Source organism: Gymnoscopelus microlampas (genome assembly GCF_963454915.1).
Source record: "Gymnoscopelus microlampas genome assembly, chromosome: 16".
NCBI lineage: Eukaryota > Metazoa > Chordata > Actinopteri > Myctophiformes > Myctophidae > Gymnoscopelus > Gymnoscopelus microlampas.
This window is the reverse complement of record NC_139953.1, coordinates 17835721-17855233: the sequence shown is the minus strand read 5'-3', so window position 1 is coordinate 17855233 and position 19513 is coordinate 17835721. Positions and strand designations below refer to the sequence as shown.

Below are 19513 nucleotides of genomic sequence, written 5' to 3'. Positions count from 1 at the left end.
TGGTAAGACATGTTAAGATGAGATGGCCAGTAACTAACTTCTGATTTGTAAAAAAAACTAAAACAGAAGGGAGTGCATTTTCTTAATCACTTATGCCATATACATCTTTGTACAACAAATAGTGAAAATAGACGATATACAAGGTCACAACGCGTCATGGTGCCGCGTGTTGTGAGCTTGTAGATCGGCTAATTTCACTTTTGTTTGACTGTAGTATTATCAAACATAGATATGAAGCATGTCAGACAGTCTACATTTCCCAAAAGAAAATGCATGTATTTAGTCCTGTGTGACCAGAAGCAGGGATAAACATCCTCACAAGCCAGCAATAAGCCATACAACCTAAGTACCCCCACCCACCCCTCGCAATAAGTATCTGCCCAAGCTTAATAAAACAAATTTAAAAAAGCAATATGCGAGCTAAATCTGTAATTAGGCTATCATATGAAGAAATGTCTAGAACGGAAATTTACACTCATAGCAATGCTGAAGTGCTTTATTGTCAAATGTCAAATGTCTGTCTCAGGGTGGGACAATGTTGGGTGTCTGCTCTATACAGTATGTAAAGTGTCTTGAGACAACTTGTTGTGATTTGGCACTACAGTATAATAAAACTGAATTGAATTGAAAATGTTTATCTATGATGCATTTGTTTTACAGTATATTGGGCTGAAACCATCTCCCTATTGTTTTTCATTAATACATCCCCTATTTTACACTTCATCGTATGACAGTGTTGAGAAAAAGTACTAGTCACAGTGCTTGTAGATCGGCTATTTTAGCTATTTTATATTCACCTATAACGGCATGCCTAAAATAGGTTGGAATGTGGTTAAGTCTGTCTGTGGGTTTGTTTTATAAATATTTAACCAATGAAGAGTATTAACAGGATAATATCTAGCTAAATAATGAATACAATGGATCCATTGGAACACAAATTCCTTTTTCCATTTCCTGAAAATTAATGGTTTTGGACATGCAAAGTCTCAGCCCGACATCAACGACATGAACATCCGTTAACATCAGGTCCCCTAGCTAAGCATATATACTGTTTGCATGGTAATTAGTCATTACTGATACTGGAAAGTGGGGGGGGGGGGGGTTCTCCAATGGAGAAGGAGTACACTGCATCAGTTTTGTCTCCTTAGTCCGACTGACACAGTGATGTGACACGGTTCTCATTATAAAATTAAATAAAAGAAAATGAACGCTTGCACACTGTAGGGCTCCAATTTAAAAACTGCTACATGCTGCTGTGATGCTTCAAGCTATACCCTCTTTATCAGTCTGATGAAGAGCCAGCAGAACCAGCAGTAGGTGCAACAAAGTCGTTTTTAAATTGGAGTCATGCAGTGTGCGAGCGTTTACTTTCTTTCATTTTGTACTGGTCTTTGCTCAGCACCTGCCCAACTTGGGGTTTGGTCTGTGCATGTCCGTCCTCTCTTTCACAGTTGTCATTATTAGACACACAATCGTTCTAAACACACATGGTTATCCAATGCCTCTGCGCTGTCTCATGGACTGCATTCAACAATGGGGGGCATCTCATCTCACCGATGGCTGACCAATGATCTCTAATAAGTACGTCGGGAGTGGCTTATTGTCGGTATCAGCCGATAACACGCGGGAACCTGTCCCCGGTACAATGCACTAGACCCCTGGGAAATGGATTGCTGAGGTGGAGCGCCACACCTACCATCAGCTCCCAGTACTTAATCAACAAGTGGAGGGCTGAGGGCAAACCAAAACCCCGGTTTCCAGTCAGCGTCGGTCTATTTAATCACTACTATAGTAGTAGTAGTAAAAAGTATTTGTCATACTATCATTAAAGTCTTAGTGTTTCGGTAATTATTACCTGGGGGCCCACAGGTTGGGAATCACTGTACAACATTCAGCCACTAGATGTCGCACTCCACATCACAACAACACCTCTGTGGCTCATAATTTCCCTAAGAAATGTCTATAAGGCATGCAAAGTGCAAGGAAAGGGGATACTTTCATTCTGTATCTTTTTAAAAAGCTATGTGGATGGATTTTGTTATTTTTGTTATTTGTACATGTAAATAAAAAGTGTACCTAACTGTAATTTTAATGTAATATCAATTCAAATTCAATTCATGAGATTATTAGGCCAGTTTAACCACATTCAACCTGGCATCCCATTTTGGGCATGTCATCATATAGAGCTTGTAGATCAGCTATTTTGCTATTTTTCTTTAAAGCAGTGGTTCTCAACCTTTTCTGGTTCAGGGCCCACTAGAAAATCTTGAAATTGTGTGCGGCCCACCCATCTGACCACTCTCGGCTGCCGTGTTAAGTGGTCAGATGGGTGGGCCGCCTGAATTTCCAGAGCATGTTTATTTTAATGATCAATCAATCGATTGTGTTCCGTCTTGGATCAATGGCAACGTTCCTATTTAACGATATAACAATGAAAACAATTTTTGAGGCTTTAAAGGAAATAAATACCATAATTTTCTTTTTAAAATAAAATATAAAAACATATTAGTTATAATAAACATTAAAATCATAGTGCTGTGGCAATTATTTGGGGGCCCACTTGCTGTATCCTCACGGCCCATCAGTGGGCCCTGGCCCAAAGGTTGAGCACCCCTGTGGAAAGGTTTGGGAACCCCTGTGCTAACAAATCACCTTGGTGAGCTTCATCTCCAGCTCGTGGCTGTTCTTGATGCGCGCGTCAAAGTTAGAGATCTCCTTGGCCGAGGACTTGACCTTGAGGATGATGCTGACGTAGGAGAAGACGATGATGCCCGTGGGAAGGACGAGGCAGAAGAAGAGGATGGCCATGACGAAGCTCTGGCCTGAGAGCGAGGCCTGCGCCAGCCACCAGTCCAAGGTGCAGGAGGTGCCGAAGGGCTCAGGGGCGTAGTTGCCCCACCCCACCAGGGGCATGGTGGCCCAGAAGGCTGCATACAGCCATATGAACACCAAACACAGGTATGCATGATGACGCTTCAGCCACGAGCCTGACACCATGGAGAGACAGAGAGACAGAGAGAGAGAGAGAGAGAGAGAGAGAGAGAGAGAGAGAGAGAGAGAGAGAGAGAGAGAGAGAGAGAGAGAGAGAGAGAGAGAGGGAGAGAGAGAGAGAGAGATGGAGACAGAGACAGAGAGAGACACGGAGACAGTGTCAGAGAGAGGAGACAGCGAGAGCAACAGAGAGAGAGAAGTAGAAAGACACATGTATACGCACACATGGACAGATATAGCCAACTGACACTCACTCAGATACACACACATATGCATATCGGCATACATGTTGAAATATTATTCATTATATATTATTATAATAAATCTTAAATATCTTTGAATTGTCAAGCTACACAGTCGTACAATGAAGAAAATCTTAACGACTTGAACTGTACAGGCGAACATTCGTCAAACATTCAGGGCAAAACAGCTGATCTACAAGCTCACAATGCGTCTCAACACAACGCATTGTGAGCTTGTAGAGTGGCTATTTTCTGCAAAAGAGATTTGGTGTAGAACGGAAAAAAAGTTGGGAGCCAAATTCAGCCAAGGATAGACCCCTGAGGCACCCTGGTCAATTAAGTTGAGGAAATGCTGCCGACCTACCGTATCTGAGATGGCAGATCTTGAGGTATCGGTCCAGGCTGACTACTGTCATGGTGATGAGGCTTCCACAGCCAAAGAAGAATCCTGCCCAGCCATAGAAACGGCAGCCCTCCCAGCCAAAGAGCCAGCGATGGGCAAAACTGGACACGACGAAGAAGGGCTTCCCTGTTACTGGGCGACAGGGAGAGGACAAGTCAATGAAACACAAATGCATGAGAATGAGAGAGTGGCTGTTTTGTAGCTTTAGTAGAAGCTCATAACTTGATTTACTTTGTCAGCATTTATATTATAATAAATATATACATAGATTCATTTTCTATTATAACCAAAGCTGCTGAATATATAACATTTGCATGAGCACCGCAGCTGAGAATGACCAAAGGTTAAGCCCATGGGCTTTATTGTGCTTTGAATCTTCTGTGATTTTTAATGGACTGTACTGTAGGTAATGGCTGCAGTGCAAGTGATATGTTTTTCTTTTTTTTTACATAATCAAATTAATTAATTAATTCAAAGCTGAACTTGCTGGCCTTTCCCACATATCAAACTCATGCTCTTCTGTCACACTGGCTGCTAAGAACAAAAGTCCCTTTCTCCTCTTCCAGTACAATGTACCGTCTAAAAGGTTGAGAAACGCTGCTTGTACCGGCCTTAATTACATGTGATATGCTCTTGTGAAACCTTTATGAGGTCAGTAAAGGCAGAATGAAGACTCATGTTCTTCTCCCTGAATTTCTCCTGGATCTGCCTCAGGATAAAGAACATCTCCTCCAAGACCTGAAACCACCCTGGGAGGAATTCTTTGGCAATTCTGCTCAGAATGACCCTGGTCAGAATGTTTCCAGCAATTCAGAACAGGGTGATGTCTGATAATTGGGGCAATCAGACTTCTATCTATTGTTTTTATAGAGATGGATGATCATTATAGTTCTTGGGGCCTCACACACTTCTAACAACATGCTGTAGACTAGTCAGGCTATCAAGAAGTCCTCTTCCATGCTTAAAGAGATGGGCAAAATCATATCAACTAGACCGATGCTCATTGGGAACGATGCCTGTTGGGAACATAATCCCCTTCAGTTATACAATACCCCTTATACCAGTTGTCAGAGCACCCGTTTTATCCGTCTGTCTGTCTGTGTCCCTTTTATGCCCATATATAGAAATCTCTGTATTTGTCTGTCTGGCTAACTGCCTGTGGCCGGCCGGCTCACCCTCCCGAACACCCTTTAGCCAAATTTTATATGGGATATGTAACAGAAACTGCCCATCTCTGCCTGTTTGTATGTCTGCGGAATCCCATCAATTAGAGGTGCTTTCTGTGATCTTAATTTGCTGGTGGTTTATCCAGATCTGACATTTTGGTTCATTGTCGGTGGGGGTCTGGACACTCCTTCGGCCAACAAAAATTCTGATATTCAGACCAGAGATTCATAATGTCTTACAACTGCTTGTCAGGAGCAGAGCCATCTGATAATCTTTAAGAAACCAACCAGGCGCGCAAAAATAAGCGCACATATGCTGCTTTTCCTCCGCTCCATGTTAATGAATGAGTCTCACTGACAGTGCAACCTCCGTGAAGATTTCATTTTTCGCTCTGGGCGGAGAGAAAAGGTTTGTCCACGTGAATTCTCCTTGAAATGCAGATGACCAGACCTCTTGTTGTGGCCGGGTTTAGCGACAACAGTCGTGCAAAAACCTGCGCTCACAATAAAGCGTGTGTACAGCGCTTTTTCGGGTGGGTTCGGTGTGTAAGGTGTTTGACTCTGGCAGCTGGGACCATTATCAAAGGGCTTCGTAAAAGGGTCTTGTGTCACCTGTAACCGAGTACAGCTGGGTCCTCTCTGTAAGATCAATCCTCTCTGTAAGATCAATCCTCTATGTGAGATCAATCCTCTCTGTGATGTCAGCCCTCTCTGCAAACCAACAGCTAGCTGCTGCTTCCCCTTTATAGTGAACGTGACTTTGTGTGTTGTTGTTTTCCAGACCAGTGTGAGACCTACACTGCAACACAGGTCATATGAGCATCACAAGTACACAGCAGCAGCCCCCACACACACACACACACACACACACACACACACACACACACACACACACACACACACACACACACACACACACACACACACACACACACACACACACACACACACACACACACGCGCGCCTGGCCAGTGGCAGGAGCAAACAAGTTAAGTAAACAATTAAGTAAACAATCACCGGCCTCCAAGCTGGATGGAGGGCGGATCGCATGTGAGAGGCATGATAACACCCTCTACACATATACATGCACCCACACACGCACGCACACACACACACACACAATCCATAAATACACACAAAGTTGTTAATCTTTATGCTAATCCTATCTTTCCTCTGTCTCCGTCTCGCTACAGACTGGAATAAATGCAATCCCACAGGTCCATTGGGCACTGCATGTTAAGTATACAGTACATGATTTGAACATGCATGGTACAGCATTATCAGACCAAAATGTACCCTTCAACTTATTGTTTATCCTCAAAATGACTATAGCTATCACAGATTTTGTAGCAATTTGTGGAAATATTTGACCCCCGGCCTGCATCTTCTACTACTACTACTGCTACGTATTATTGTCTCCGCCAGGCTGAAGGCATGGCCGAGACTATGTTTTGCACCCTGTCCGTCCGTCCGTCCGTCTGTGAACAGCCAATCTCCGGCGCCGTTGGCCCCATCCCAGCGAAACTGTGCACGCACGCACAATCACTGCATGCCAGAGCAGAACCTGCCCCACATTTACACAGTATCTCTATAGTCATTAAACCAAACGGGTCTTTCAGATTTTTCATATTCCATCCTGATTGGCTAAGTTTGCAGGATACGAGTGGTTCGTTTTGAACAGTTTTGAACAAAATGCCTCAAATCATGAATCGCCGATTGCCGTGAGACTCCGCACCCACATTGCCACTAGGCCAAGGAAGAAATGCCAACCTACATTTTTTAATGACTTCTAATGGCGCTATAACAGGCTGATTGGCGTTTTTACCTGTAACTGGACCGATCTGCGTGACACTTTGCATGCACACTCCCTATGAAAATGAAATTAAACCTCTGCTCTGCATTTTTCACATCAGCCTTTTGCAATTTTTGCAAAACACATTTCTTGATATTACTCATACAGATTTTGTCCAAACATCACGCAAATCGCTACACATTATCTCTATAGTCATGTGATCAACACGGATCTGTCCAATCTGTTTTCATAATCCATCCTGATTGGATAAGATTGGCATCTAAAGTTTGCAGTAGTGGCTTGTTTTGAACAAAAAACTAAAAAATCATAAACGCAGCATGCGATTGCCGTGAAACTTTGAACGCACATTCCCACTAGGTCGAGGAACACATGCCACCCTTTTCACATTGTCCTGTTATAGCGCCACCTAGAGGCCGATTTTTGCTAAACATATTTTTAGATATTACTCCAACAACAGATTTTGTCCATCACACAAATCAGTACACATTATCTCTATAGTCATGTGGCCAAGACGGATCGTCCGATTTTTCATATTCCATCCTGATTGGCGCATTTCAAACATTGCTGGCCCACAATAACCTACCTGACCTGGCGGAGACCTGTGCTCCGAGGAGCATGCACTTTTTCTAGTTATTATTGTTATTATTCAAGTACAGGCAACGCTAGTATACTATGCAGTGTGAAAAATACTTTACACAGCCCTGTGTAGGTCGCCTGGCTCTGCAGAGCACCCCTTTCTAATCATGTTTCTTGAACACTTTAATACTTTGATGCTGTTTTATTACGTTTCTCACACAAATATTGTGTGAGCAACTGCTATGTGAAGTAATGTTTTCACTCTTTTTTAAAAAGTGCTAAACAAATAGCTTATTAGTGTTATAACCCACACCACCATAAGTATGTGCGCCCATGTGCTTGATAGTTCTAGCTGGTGTCCAGGTACAAGAGCATTACTTTGATGAGAGGGAATGTTGTTCTTCCTTTTGCCACACAGTGGCAACAGAGGACCAAGTCCTTATCTATCACATTGAAGGAAACTCTGGTAGACACTTAAAATGCTCCTCAACTCCAGGGATAACACTTTTCAGTAGCATGTACAGAAAAGGACATAACCTACAATTGTAGCTCTTTCTAAAACATGATAATTTGTTTTGATGTTGTGTAATACATTTTCTAAGAGTATGTGTTTTTTTCAAGACACTTTACATACATACATACTTGAGCAAACAATTTTTACAGTGGCAACGAATAACTGTTATGACACTCCTGCTGTGTGTGTGTGTGTGTGTGTGTGTGTGTGTGTGTGTGTGTGTGTGTGTGTGTGTGTGTGTGTGTGTGTGTGTGTGTGTGCGTGTGCGTGTGCGTGTGCGTGTGCGTGTGCATGCGTACAGTATATATGTATGACACTTTACATACATACATACTTGAGCAAGCATTTTTTACAGTGGCAACGAATAACTGTTATGGCACTGCTGCTGTGTGCGTGCGTGCGTGCCTGCGAACTGGCATCACCTGGCCAGTCTACCAGGGGTATATGGGACTGGCTGTTACAATTTCTTCCCTTTCTTTTCCTTTCTCTGTTTAACCAGCTCTCTTTTTGTTTGGACAGCTTCGGCAGCTTGATCTATGTTCCCCATCTTACAACACCTTGCATACACCGTCCGCTGACAGATAAACATTATTTATTGAGACCGCTTGACACGTTTCGAAACGTGTCATGCGGTCTCAATAAATAATGTTTATCTGAGCAAGTCTTGCATCCTTAATTTTGGAACGCCTCTTTTTCCACTTTGGTGGTATTTGAACCTAGTTATATCTATAGCTGAGCACCCACTGCCTAAACAAAAAGGCACCTGTTTTGATTAATTTATTTTAATAATACATTTGTGAACCTTACATTTGAAAACAGTGTCTCTCTCCTTTTTTGTAACTCATTAGCCTTCTTGTTGACAAATTGGAGGCATGTCCAGGATGTGAACCCAGGTCCCCTCGCACATAAAAAGTGGAGACTGACGCACGGTTTTCAAATGCAAGGTGAAACAACAAGGTCTTGAATAGCCCTGGGGGACTGGTCAGGTGCTGCCAGTTGCATTAATCAGCTCTGCCCAACAGGCACCTAAATGACCACACGCACAGTCGCACACACGCACAGCAGAAGGGCCATCACAATATCCTACTGGAATGAAACCTTTCAAATAACAGAGATATTAATAGCACCTTTCAGGTTCTGTTGATGTCTTTGTTTCTCTCACTCACACACACACACACACACACACACACACACACACACACACACACACACACACACACACACACACACACACACACACACACACACACACACACACACACACACACACACACACACACACACACACACACACACACACACAAATAACAGAGATATTAATAGCACCTTTCAGGTTCTGTTGATGTCTTTGTTTCACAAAAGACTGTCAAACATAAACATTTACAGTACTTTGGCAAGGCAAGGCAATTTTATTTGTTTAGCACATTTCAACAAGGCAATTCAATGTGCTTTACATCGAACATATCAAGCAAAGGAAACACAATTTTAAAATGACATTAGGATGCATAAAACAAAATAAGTAAAAAATAACAGATACAATTACAGTGCAGAAGAGAAAGAAAAGAGAAAAGTAACTCAATCAAAGGCAGCGGCAAACAGAGAGGAGGGTACTTTGGCCTGCTTCTATTGGAAACATGGCAATTTATGCATCTGCATGCATCTTTACCATTAATCTACCAGTCGCCACATTCATTCTTACTTCAATAGTGACCTGCCCTGACATAATTAGCACAGTAAGTGTAGCCACAGTAGATTTGCGGTCTACAGGTATTCTGGCCACAATAACAAAGACATCAAAGTCAGCATATTTGTCTATCTTTAGCCTAGCACTCAAATGAAACAAGATGCCTTGTTCACATGATCACTCACAAAGACAAATGATCTCTGGCCTAATCTCCTGAATGGCACAGTGCAAATTGTTTGTAGTTTGTATGGAGACCCCATGGAGGTTCCAAGGATAGAACTTGTGTTAAGACTTTTTTGATTGATAGATTGAATACTTTATTAACAGATTTGCAAATAGTACAGTCAGTGGTACGATTATACAATGGTGCTAAAAAGGATGACACAAAAGGCCCTGAGGGCGTATTACCACCGTGGTCCTGTGTATTCAATTCATATAGGTTAGGTTAGATCTAACTTCATTGATTCCTCAGGGTCATTTGCAGTTGCCTTTGTCCGAATGTCGATTGTATAATTGTCCTTCTTCAATCGCAGTTGATTTTCTATCACCCTTGGAATTCTCTTGTTAGTAAAAGCCTTTGAAGGCTTGCAATTGACTAGCTCTAAGAGTGCTCTAAGTCTCAACTACTTCTCCTGGGAAATCTCCCTGGTTCTTCCATAGATTCCGCAGACTGTGACTACCACCTACCCATCCAGATCCCTAACAGAATTCAGCAAGGAATTTGTGTTGAATGCATGTATGCATGTATGCATGTATGTACAGTATGTATGTACAGTATGTATGTATGTTTCCCAAACGGTGTGCCGTGAAACCTTTTCATCCTCTTTTTATCATTCATTGGATGTGTCTACTCTCACAGCATTCATTCAGTGATGTAAATGATCAATGGTCTTCCAACGTAAGAGGGAATGGTAGACGTCATGTTCTGTAACTATGTTACTATTCCTTCGGGATTGTGAGGCAATCTAAACAGGGTGCATTAGGCCAGCGTTTCCCAACCGCCGTTCCGCGGCCCTTTAGTGTGCCGTGTGAGATCGCTTGCTGTGCCGTGTAACATTTCGAAGAAACAGAACAAAACCAACCAGCCCCCTGAGAGCAATAGATACGGCTTTAGCCATCGTCCGTCACGGGCACACAGCCAATGACCACCGAGACCCTCGGTGGTCATTGGCTTTGTCTTCATAGGGCCATCACCTGTACTCGCCTGGCAGGTACTCAGGGGTGAAAGTGGGTCGGAAGGGCGCAAATCCAGTGATGAAAAACCGATACAAGAATACAAGAACCAGCGGTCGGTGGAAAAAAAAGTGGGGACGAACGTGTGTGCCAGAGTCTTCTGGTTACCATCAAAAGACGTTAAATCAACATAAGTGTTAGTTTTCTTTTAAAGTGCTTCTAAATCGTTCCAGTGTGTGTGTGTCAACGTATTCCGCGCTGTTTGTCTGTGTTTATTTAATATTTGCACAGAGAGGTTTGGTTCACTGTGGTGCGCAACTGTGCATGCGTCCACAACAATGCTATCAGGATCAGTTCACAGTTGAATTTTATATTGATGTGAAGATTAACACATCTGTGGTACGTACACAATTGGATTTTTTTCTATATAGATCAAGTGCTTTATGTGCTTGTAATTTCAAAACAGTTTAATTTGTAATTTAAAAAAAAGTAACTGTTGAGGTTAGGTTCAGGTTTCTTTATTATTACATCAAAGCAAAACACGTTTCCAAAAATAAATAGGCGAAACTGAGGCACTGTCCTTTTGTTTTCTTTTTAAAGTTATTTGGTGAGTGCTGTCATAAATGTTTTGATATTGTGTTTTTAGAAGTATATTGGGTTTAGTACCAAAGACGTTTTACTCTGGGAAGGTGAAATCAGACTCCTCCATTCATTGCACTGACCCAAGTTTATATACTGTATTTGTAGGCCAAAGACATTTTGTAATGTTCAAGGTTTCTTTATTACAGCTTGTACATGAGAGTAAATATTTTGTTCTGGTTCCTCAAACATTGTAGCAGCAATACAAAAAGGTTGGGAAACACTGCATTAGGCTATAATGTATCACTGGTATTTGTTTAGTTTTGCATTCTTGTCAGGTTTTGATGACTTTCATGGCATCTTTCATGGTATTATTTGTTAGTTGTTGTGGGGGAGGATTTAAAGCGATATTCAATTTGAGGATAATGAATTTCATACATAATTTTTGCTTGACAACCCATCCACTGGCTAAGCCTGGTTTCAAACAGGTTTGATGGACGGCACTGTGAAATGTGGTGGTAGGGCAATACGGGAGAGAGGATACTGTAACCATAAACGTAATGAAACATGAAGCAAAAAGGAAAAACCTGGAGCACACAGATCATCTTAAAAATGTTTTATAGATGCAAGGTGACTGACGTTTAATCAGCACAGAGTCTGAAGAAGAGACACTGTCTGCCATAAATGATCCAGAATGCTATAGCACGCTTGGTCTTCAACCTCCAACCAACCAAAATGTACACGTCTCCTCCCCTTTTCCATTCGCTTCATTGGTTTTGCTGCCCGCACACACACTGGACAAAACACTGGTGTTGGCCTACAAGGCAAACAAAGGCATGCACCCTCATACCTTCAAGACATAATGCTCCAACCCTACAACTCTTCCCTCTCACTTAGATTAGCTAACACAGGAATGCTGTTCGAGCCTTCCCTAAAACACAGTGGACAGCGCTAAATCCGAGCTTTCCAAAACATGAATTGTAATTGTTGATATCAAGTTATCAAGTCAAATTAAGCAAGAAATATTGCTTAATACATTACACCACAGTACCTGATATGCCAAAGTCAAAGATGGCTAAGTTAACAGTCATGAGCTCCGGAGGCTTTAACTTGGTCTTGCGCCTGATGGTCATGTAGATGACATAGCCATTCCCCGTGGCAGACATGATTCCTGCAAGAGAGAGAGAGAGAGAGAGAGAGAGAGAGAGAGAGAGAGAGAGAGAGAGAGAGAGAGAGAGAGAGAGAGAGAGAGAGAGAAAGAAAAAGAGAGAGAGAGAGAGAGAGAGAGTGAGAAAGAACACACAAAGGAAAGACGGACACAGGGAGAGAGATGTGTGCATCAGTCACCATTGCATGTGTTATCCTATATTAAAATTGCCTAATGGGTAGTCTGTGGACGTCACAAACGTAACCGTTGCTCCGATCAGCACCATACATGGCACAAAAACTGGTCAGGGGTCTGCCATCAGAATAGCCACACCAGGGACCACAAGTCGTCGTCCCCCCCCACACTGCTCCAATCCGCACCAAACTAGGCAAAACACTGTTCAGGGGTCTGGCATGACAATAGTCACACCAGGGGCCATGTGTGGCACCCAGGGGCCCCTGAGTGCCAAGGGCACACCGTTGATCCAATCCACACGAAACTTGGCAAAAACACTGTTCAGGGGTCTGCCATGACAATAGTCACATCAGGGGCCACGTGATCCCCCAGGAGCCACGTTGGGGGCCCCCGGGGGCCACAGGCACACAAGAGAATAGTAAAAAAACTAAACTGCACACATATGGGGCGTTACAGTAGTGTTATAAAGGACAATTTACTTTGCGGGCAAGTGGGCAAGACCTGTGGGCAAGTAGAAAATTAGCTGTACTTGGCCTCTGAGACCTTAGTGTCAGCAGTGTTTAACAGTTCATGACCATTGTATTTCTCTGATCAGAGCAATATAGGACTTGGTTTGAAGGCCGCGTAGAAGAAAGAACGAAAGAAAGAAAAGATGCCTGCATGGCCATTTCAAATGGACACGGTTGTCATCACAATAACGGAAAGAACCTCAGCTCATTGAATGTGACAGCACAATTCTCACCACGCATCACTTGACATGAATGACAACAAAATTGCTTTTCACTTTCCAACAATGTGTCTTTAGTTGTGCGGGTGAAAAGAATGTATTTGAAAAGTCAAAGCCTGTACACAGCAATGATAGATAGTAATTTCAGGAGTACAGTACTGGCAGGCCAACATGATATAACATAATAACATACCTTGGCAGCCATTGCCTGCCCACAGTTCACCTTCATGCAATACATATGTGAAGGTTATAGTAAAACCAAATAAAATGGATTGGAAACCCACCCCTCAGCTATCTTAATGTAATTTTGTGTTTCATAGCCATCTTCCTCATCGGCTGTATAAATTATAAGTCTGATTGGGACTACATTTGTATGCATCTTATGCAAAATTTATTTAATTTTCAATTTAGCATAAGATGCAAAAAAACGAAAAACAATTAATAGTGTCTTCCTTTACATCTGATTATAGTGTGTGTGTGTGTGGGGGGGGCATGGGGGGTATTGGAGGTATGGTAATTCCTAAAGAAAATGTATCTCTAAAAATGTAAGTGGAAAAACCAGGCCAAAATGAATTTCTTATACACCATGTGTCTCTGTCTGTCTTTAACTCTCTCAGTGCCAATGACATAAAACAATATGTTCATACTGTGCCAGCAATTTAAAAAAAAAATCAACGCAATGAGTCATATTTTTCAGTTGAGAATGATGTCAGCATCACAAACCCTGACAATAAGACAGTAAATGTTGAGGGTACAAAATATATGAAAATTAAATAGTGAAACGCGGACAGAGAGCAGTGGAATGGACAGCAATAGTCCAGCCTGCCGGGAGTCGGAACCGGGGACATGCTGAAGAAGGTATTTTGCACCCAAGTGGTATGCGCCCTAAACATTTGGCTATGGGGTCACCCCAATATCTCAGTGTCAGTGTCTCTCTGTCACTGTTGCTATCAATATAAAAAGGAGAAATCCCCCCCCCCCCCCACCCAAAAAAAAGGAAATAGTGTGCATTTTAGGTTGAAAACTATAGGAAGATGTGTGAGAGTGTGTGATATATGCACCCACATTTAGATTCCCGTAGGGACTGCCACTACAAATCAAATCTACGTTAGTTTAGGAAATAAGTAGCTAATTATTTGTATCCCCTTTTTAATACCATATCTATTTCTTATGCATCTCTTTTCTCCCATATTTTCTTATTATCTGTCTTTTACACAATTTCCGCTTGTAATTTTGTTTATCCCACAATTAAAGCTTATTCTGTGGTTGATGTCTGGTATAAGTGATAATACAAAGTCATTCTGGATAAACGTGTCGGATAAATGTCTGAAATGCAAAATAGGCGAGCTCTGCCATTCTTCAGCAGCGAGAATAAGCGTACTAATACATTCAAGCCAACACGTTTCATGCTTAATGCTGGACATGGCTGTATACAGGCAGTTGACTGTTTCTTCAAGAATGTATGTAATGTGAATGTCATGGTTATGGCAGAGCGCCTACCTAGCTGGCTTTATGAAGAAGTGCCCTGAAATCTATTTTTGTCTAAAAACAATGGCAGTGAGAGGGTGGTAAGTGTTCCACTGTATGATATTTAACATCCTTACTGCACCGGTGATTAGCAAACCAGATGAAACATTAGTGTTCTGTTTCCTCTTATAGTTGAGTACAAGGAGTCCTTGTACAGTATACTACCTTTCCAAGTGTGCATATGGGTGAGTGTGTGTGTGTGTGTGTGTGTGTGTGTGTGTGTGTGTGTGTGTGTGTGTGTGTGTGTGTGTGTGTGTGTGTGTGTGTGTGTGTGTGTGTGTGTGTGTGTGTGTGTGTGTGTGTACAGTATAGATGAGTATGTATATGACTGTCTGAGTGTGTGTGTGTGCGTGGTGTGGTGTGGTGTGGTGTGGTGTGGTGTGGTGTGGTGTGGTGTGGTGTGTGTGTGTGTGTGTGTGTAGTTTGTGTTTTTAAAGTATTTATTATGGTCATTCCTGCACAGGACAACATAAATAACACAGCCGCTATTGTTTTAAAGATTTATCAGCACCACCGTGCTGATGGGAGAGGATCAGGAGACACTCTCACACAGAGGAAGAGACACAAAGACAGACAGACAGACAGACAGACAGACAGACAGACAGACAGACAGACAGACACCAACAGGAAGAGAGTGTGAGCTCTGTAACAGGAACTAAACGCTTTGATGTACACCAAAGCACATTATTTCAGTGTGTGTACTCTTGCCATATCTGTGAGAACCAAATGTCCTACGCAGTGCAGAACTGTATGTGTGTGGGTTCTTACGCAGAAGCTAACAGGGGGATGCACACAGGCAGACAGGAGGCTTTGTGAAGGATTCGGCATGGCTGAGGAGGAATTAAACGCAGACATCTCATCACTCCCTGAACAAACGCATCAAAATGCAGGGGGCCTCCGCGAGACACTTACATGTTCAGCCAGGTCACCGGGTCAAAGTGTACACTTGGTCCCGCGGGGACATGATGTGCTAGATCTGAGTTTACAGACAGGTCGGTTTTTTAGGAGTCACTGGAGTAAAACTCCTGTGTGTGTTTTGAAATTTAACAAAGATGTTTAGTTTATTATCATATCATTTTATTTATATGATCAACTTTTTCAGCATTTCTTTATTTTTGATTGTGACAAAGTGAGAGAAAGAGAGAGAGAGAGAGAGAGAGAGAGAGAGAGAGAGAGAGAGAGAGAGAGAGAGAGAGAGAGAGAGAGAGAGAGAGAGAGAGAGAGAGAGAGAGAGAGAGAGAGAGAGAGAGAGAGAGAGAGAGAGAGAGAGACACACACACACACACACACACAGGAAAGGTGGGAGGGAGAGAGGGGATGACATGCAGCAAAGAGCCTCAGATCACATACAAATCCGGGCCAGGTGCAAGAACAACTATAGCTTATTTATGTGGTATGCAGTCTTACTAGGTGAGCCCCCAGTGTGCTCCATCAAATATGTTTTTGATCACTAGCGATTGAGGAGGTTAATTCTAAAATGAAATATTGACTGACTGTGTTCAGAACCCTTTTTAGGAGACTAGTCTCTGATACCTTTTCCACCAATCATCCTATAATTCTACAAAGCTCTGTGGCTCTGTGTGTCCCCAAAATCTCTTCTGCCCGGTTCTCCTCAGTGCCTGGAGCAATTGATCTGTATTTGCACACAGCCATTGACCATCAGAATGTGCACGGAACACTGACACCTGTTTTTCACTTTACCCAAATTCGAGCTGTTTTAATAGCCTTTTTCCGAACCTCTATTTAACTCTACGGCCGGAGTTATCGACATTATTGCGCATTCGTGGCCAAGTGTGCATGCATATGCGCAGCCACGTACGTGCGCATGCACGTTTGTGGTCGCTGGCGACCGGGTTGCCAAATCGTGTTGCGTGAGACAAGCGTGTGCGTCCCCAAAATCATACTTTTGGGTGCTCATATCCCCGGACGGGTATGGTCTAGTTTGTTGTAATTTGTACTTCGCGCTAGCACACATTGCAGTCAGTATGTCCTTTCAGTTAATTAACCATCTTCATTTCTTAAGCTGGCTTTAGGGTTTGTTTAGGGAATTTGTGATGTGAAAAGCTAGAATTGGACATACAGAATAAGGCTCTCTTAGGGCTTCAACATTTAATAGTCAGAAAGGTAATTAGGAGGCCCTGGGAGCAACTCGGGAGATATTAACTGCATTTTTTTTAAAGCTGCAAAGTACAGCCGAGAGGGATAACATTTCGATGTGAATCACATCTTCATCAGGTCCTATAGCAAACAAAAGCTGTGGAAGCATTTAAAAGGGGTTCCCACAGGTGAGGCTGTGGTTGTGGGTTGTGCTATCAGTCTGCCTGACATCTACCCGTAATGAGGTGCCAAGTGCAGGAATGCTGCACGAAATAACAATCAGTGATACAACAAGAGGTACAATGCAACAGTTACAACAACAACAATAATAATCCATGCCAACAGACAGTGGAAAAAACACAGAGTAATTAATCAGTTGCAGAGATTTGTGGAGGAATACAAAAGTCTTCAGGTCTCACCAAGGTTGGCAGAACTAAGAATGCCATGATTCATTAGGGAAAGGTAGACATAATGTACAGAGTAAAGGTAGCAGAGCTCATTACTGTAAGTCCTTTTACATAATTCATGTCCATCCTCGGGGACAAGGAGACCTCCTGTAGTGGCGGACAGCTGCCTCGCTGATGATGGGCAGACACATGGGCCAGAAACTAACAGTGATCTGCATTAAGGATATAGGATAGGATAGGATATATATATGTAGGATATATAACATACTTTGGCTGTGGACTTCCTGGAGGGGACAGGTGGGATGATTACATTTAGTTAGTCATTCATTTCATATGCATGAGTAGGCATGCATTTAGTAATATAAATAAGCAACAAAAATAAGTATCGGGACTCATTTCTGATATATTGGCTGAACCCACTTTATTTGGACTAGTTAATGTGCTAAAAACAACATTCCCTGTTCACCTCCCTCTCACAGAGTACAGGAGCAACTGATAAAGATGATTGATATTTGGAGTTACAGTATATCATGGTCAGGTAGCTATACTGTGCGTCACAACCCAATACCTATAGTATAGACTCACTCTATACCTCCCCAGTACAATTGTGGGGGGCAACATGCATGAACCATGAAGTAGTGTAGTGCATTGCTCAAAAGAAATTGGCAAAATTAATAAATTGGGGAGAAAGTATTTAAATTAAATTAAAATTTCAAAACAGGTCCAGAAAAAAAACATTACAAAAATCTCTGTCAAAAGTAGCTTTATAATACTGTAAAAAAGAATAAAAAGGAAAAAGTACAACAAAATGTACTTGATAGTGCATCACCACCGAGAGAGGAACACAAGAACATCTTTGATGGTGAGATAAACACAAGCCATATGGCCTTCTTGTGAATTCTGATCAGTCTGTGAAGGCTTACCCCACCATGGTGGTATTATTATGTGTGGTATTAATGTAATTCCACGGGTATAAACTTCCTGATCTCATGTTAAGTACAAACGTACATTGAAAATGCAGGCTTCAGCGAGCCACTATTGGAAAGATTATAGGGCTCTGCAACATCATGGCTGCTATTATCTTGAGTTTATTTGATCAATAGATAGATTTCAATATGAATTATTATTATTATTATTATTATTAGTAGTAGTAGTAGTAGTAGTAGTAGTAGTAGTAGTAGTAGTAGTAGTAGTAGTAGTAGTAGTAGTAGTAGTAGTAGTAGTAGTAGTAGTAGTAGTAGTAGTAGTAGTAGTAGTAGTAGTAGTAGTAGTAGTAAGTAGATAGATAGATAGATAGATAGATAGATAGATAGATAGATAGATATATTTGGGGCAGTGGTGGCCTAAAGGTTAGAGGAGCGCCCGCGTCGCCGGAAGGTTGCCGGTTCGAATCCCCGACCGGCAGGAAAAGTCTGGGTGGGGAAGTGAATGTTCACCACTTCCCCAACACCACTGAAGTGCCCTTGAGCAAGGCACTGAACCCCAACTGCTCCAGTGGAGCTGCGTAGTGGCCAACAGTATAAGACTGTGGTTGTACTAGTCAGCTCCCAGGTTTTAATGTGTCTGTCTGTCTGTGTGTTTCTATGTGCAGGGCGTTGCTGAAAATGAGCACTTGTGCTCAGCTACTACCCTGGGTAAATAAAAAAAAAAAAAAAAAAAAAAAAAAAAAAAATATATATATATATATATATATAAAATATATTTTCATTAATTAATACATTTTGTACAAGTTATGGTTACAAGTTATGGTTTGGGGCATTTTGAAAGCAGATAGAGATAGGGGAATGATTTTCAGCAAAACGGTAATCAAACTGGGGACTAACTATTAAGGGCATTCTGCCCATGTGGTATGCACCCGAACCACTTGGCTATTATTATTATCATTATTATTAATAATATTAATAATATTATTATTATTTGACAAAATGGTTGCAGACATAAAATGTGTAATGTCAGAAGTCATTATTTGCATGCAGTTCTACAGGAATTTGCATTCCTGTAGAACTGTTTTTTAATAAATATTGGCAAAAGAAAAAAGCAAATATACAGTATTAAGCTAAGTTTACTTCAAGAAACACTACAATACTTTAACTCTTCAAGGAAAAAACAGCTTTGTTTTGTTTTCATTTTGTGTTAAGGGTTCCCAGTACTTCCCACGCTAAGTGGAAGCCTGATACATGAACTTTGAGAGCTGAGAGCCACTTCTTTAAAAGCGGAACACATCCCAGTGAAAACATGGTCTTCAATCCAACTATGGGGCTTGTGGGAAAA

At 41.9% G+C, this 19513-nt stretch overlaps 1 protein-coding gene across 1 annotated transcript in view; it reads right to left on the bottom strand.

The window, feature by feature from the left end:
• opn5 (opsin 5) overlaps positions 1–19513 on the bottom strand; it is a 54428-nt gene that overhangs the window by 2071 nt on the left and 32844 nt on the right. Inside the window, exons 3-5 of the mRNA XM_084081875.1 lie at positions 12194–12313; positions 3598–3768; positions 2653–2987 (exon numbers count right to left, since the gene is read on the bottom strand). Of these exons, the coding sequence (XP_083938001.1) occupies positions 2653–2987; positions 3598–3768; positions 12194–12313 (626 nt within the window). The remainder of the gene's footprint in view (positions 1–2652; positions 2988–3597; positions 3769–12193; positions 12314–19513) is intronic.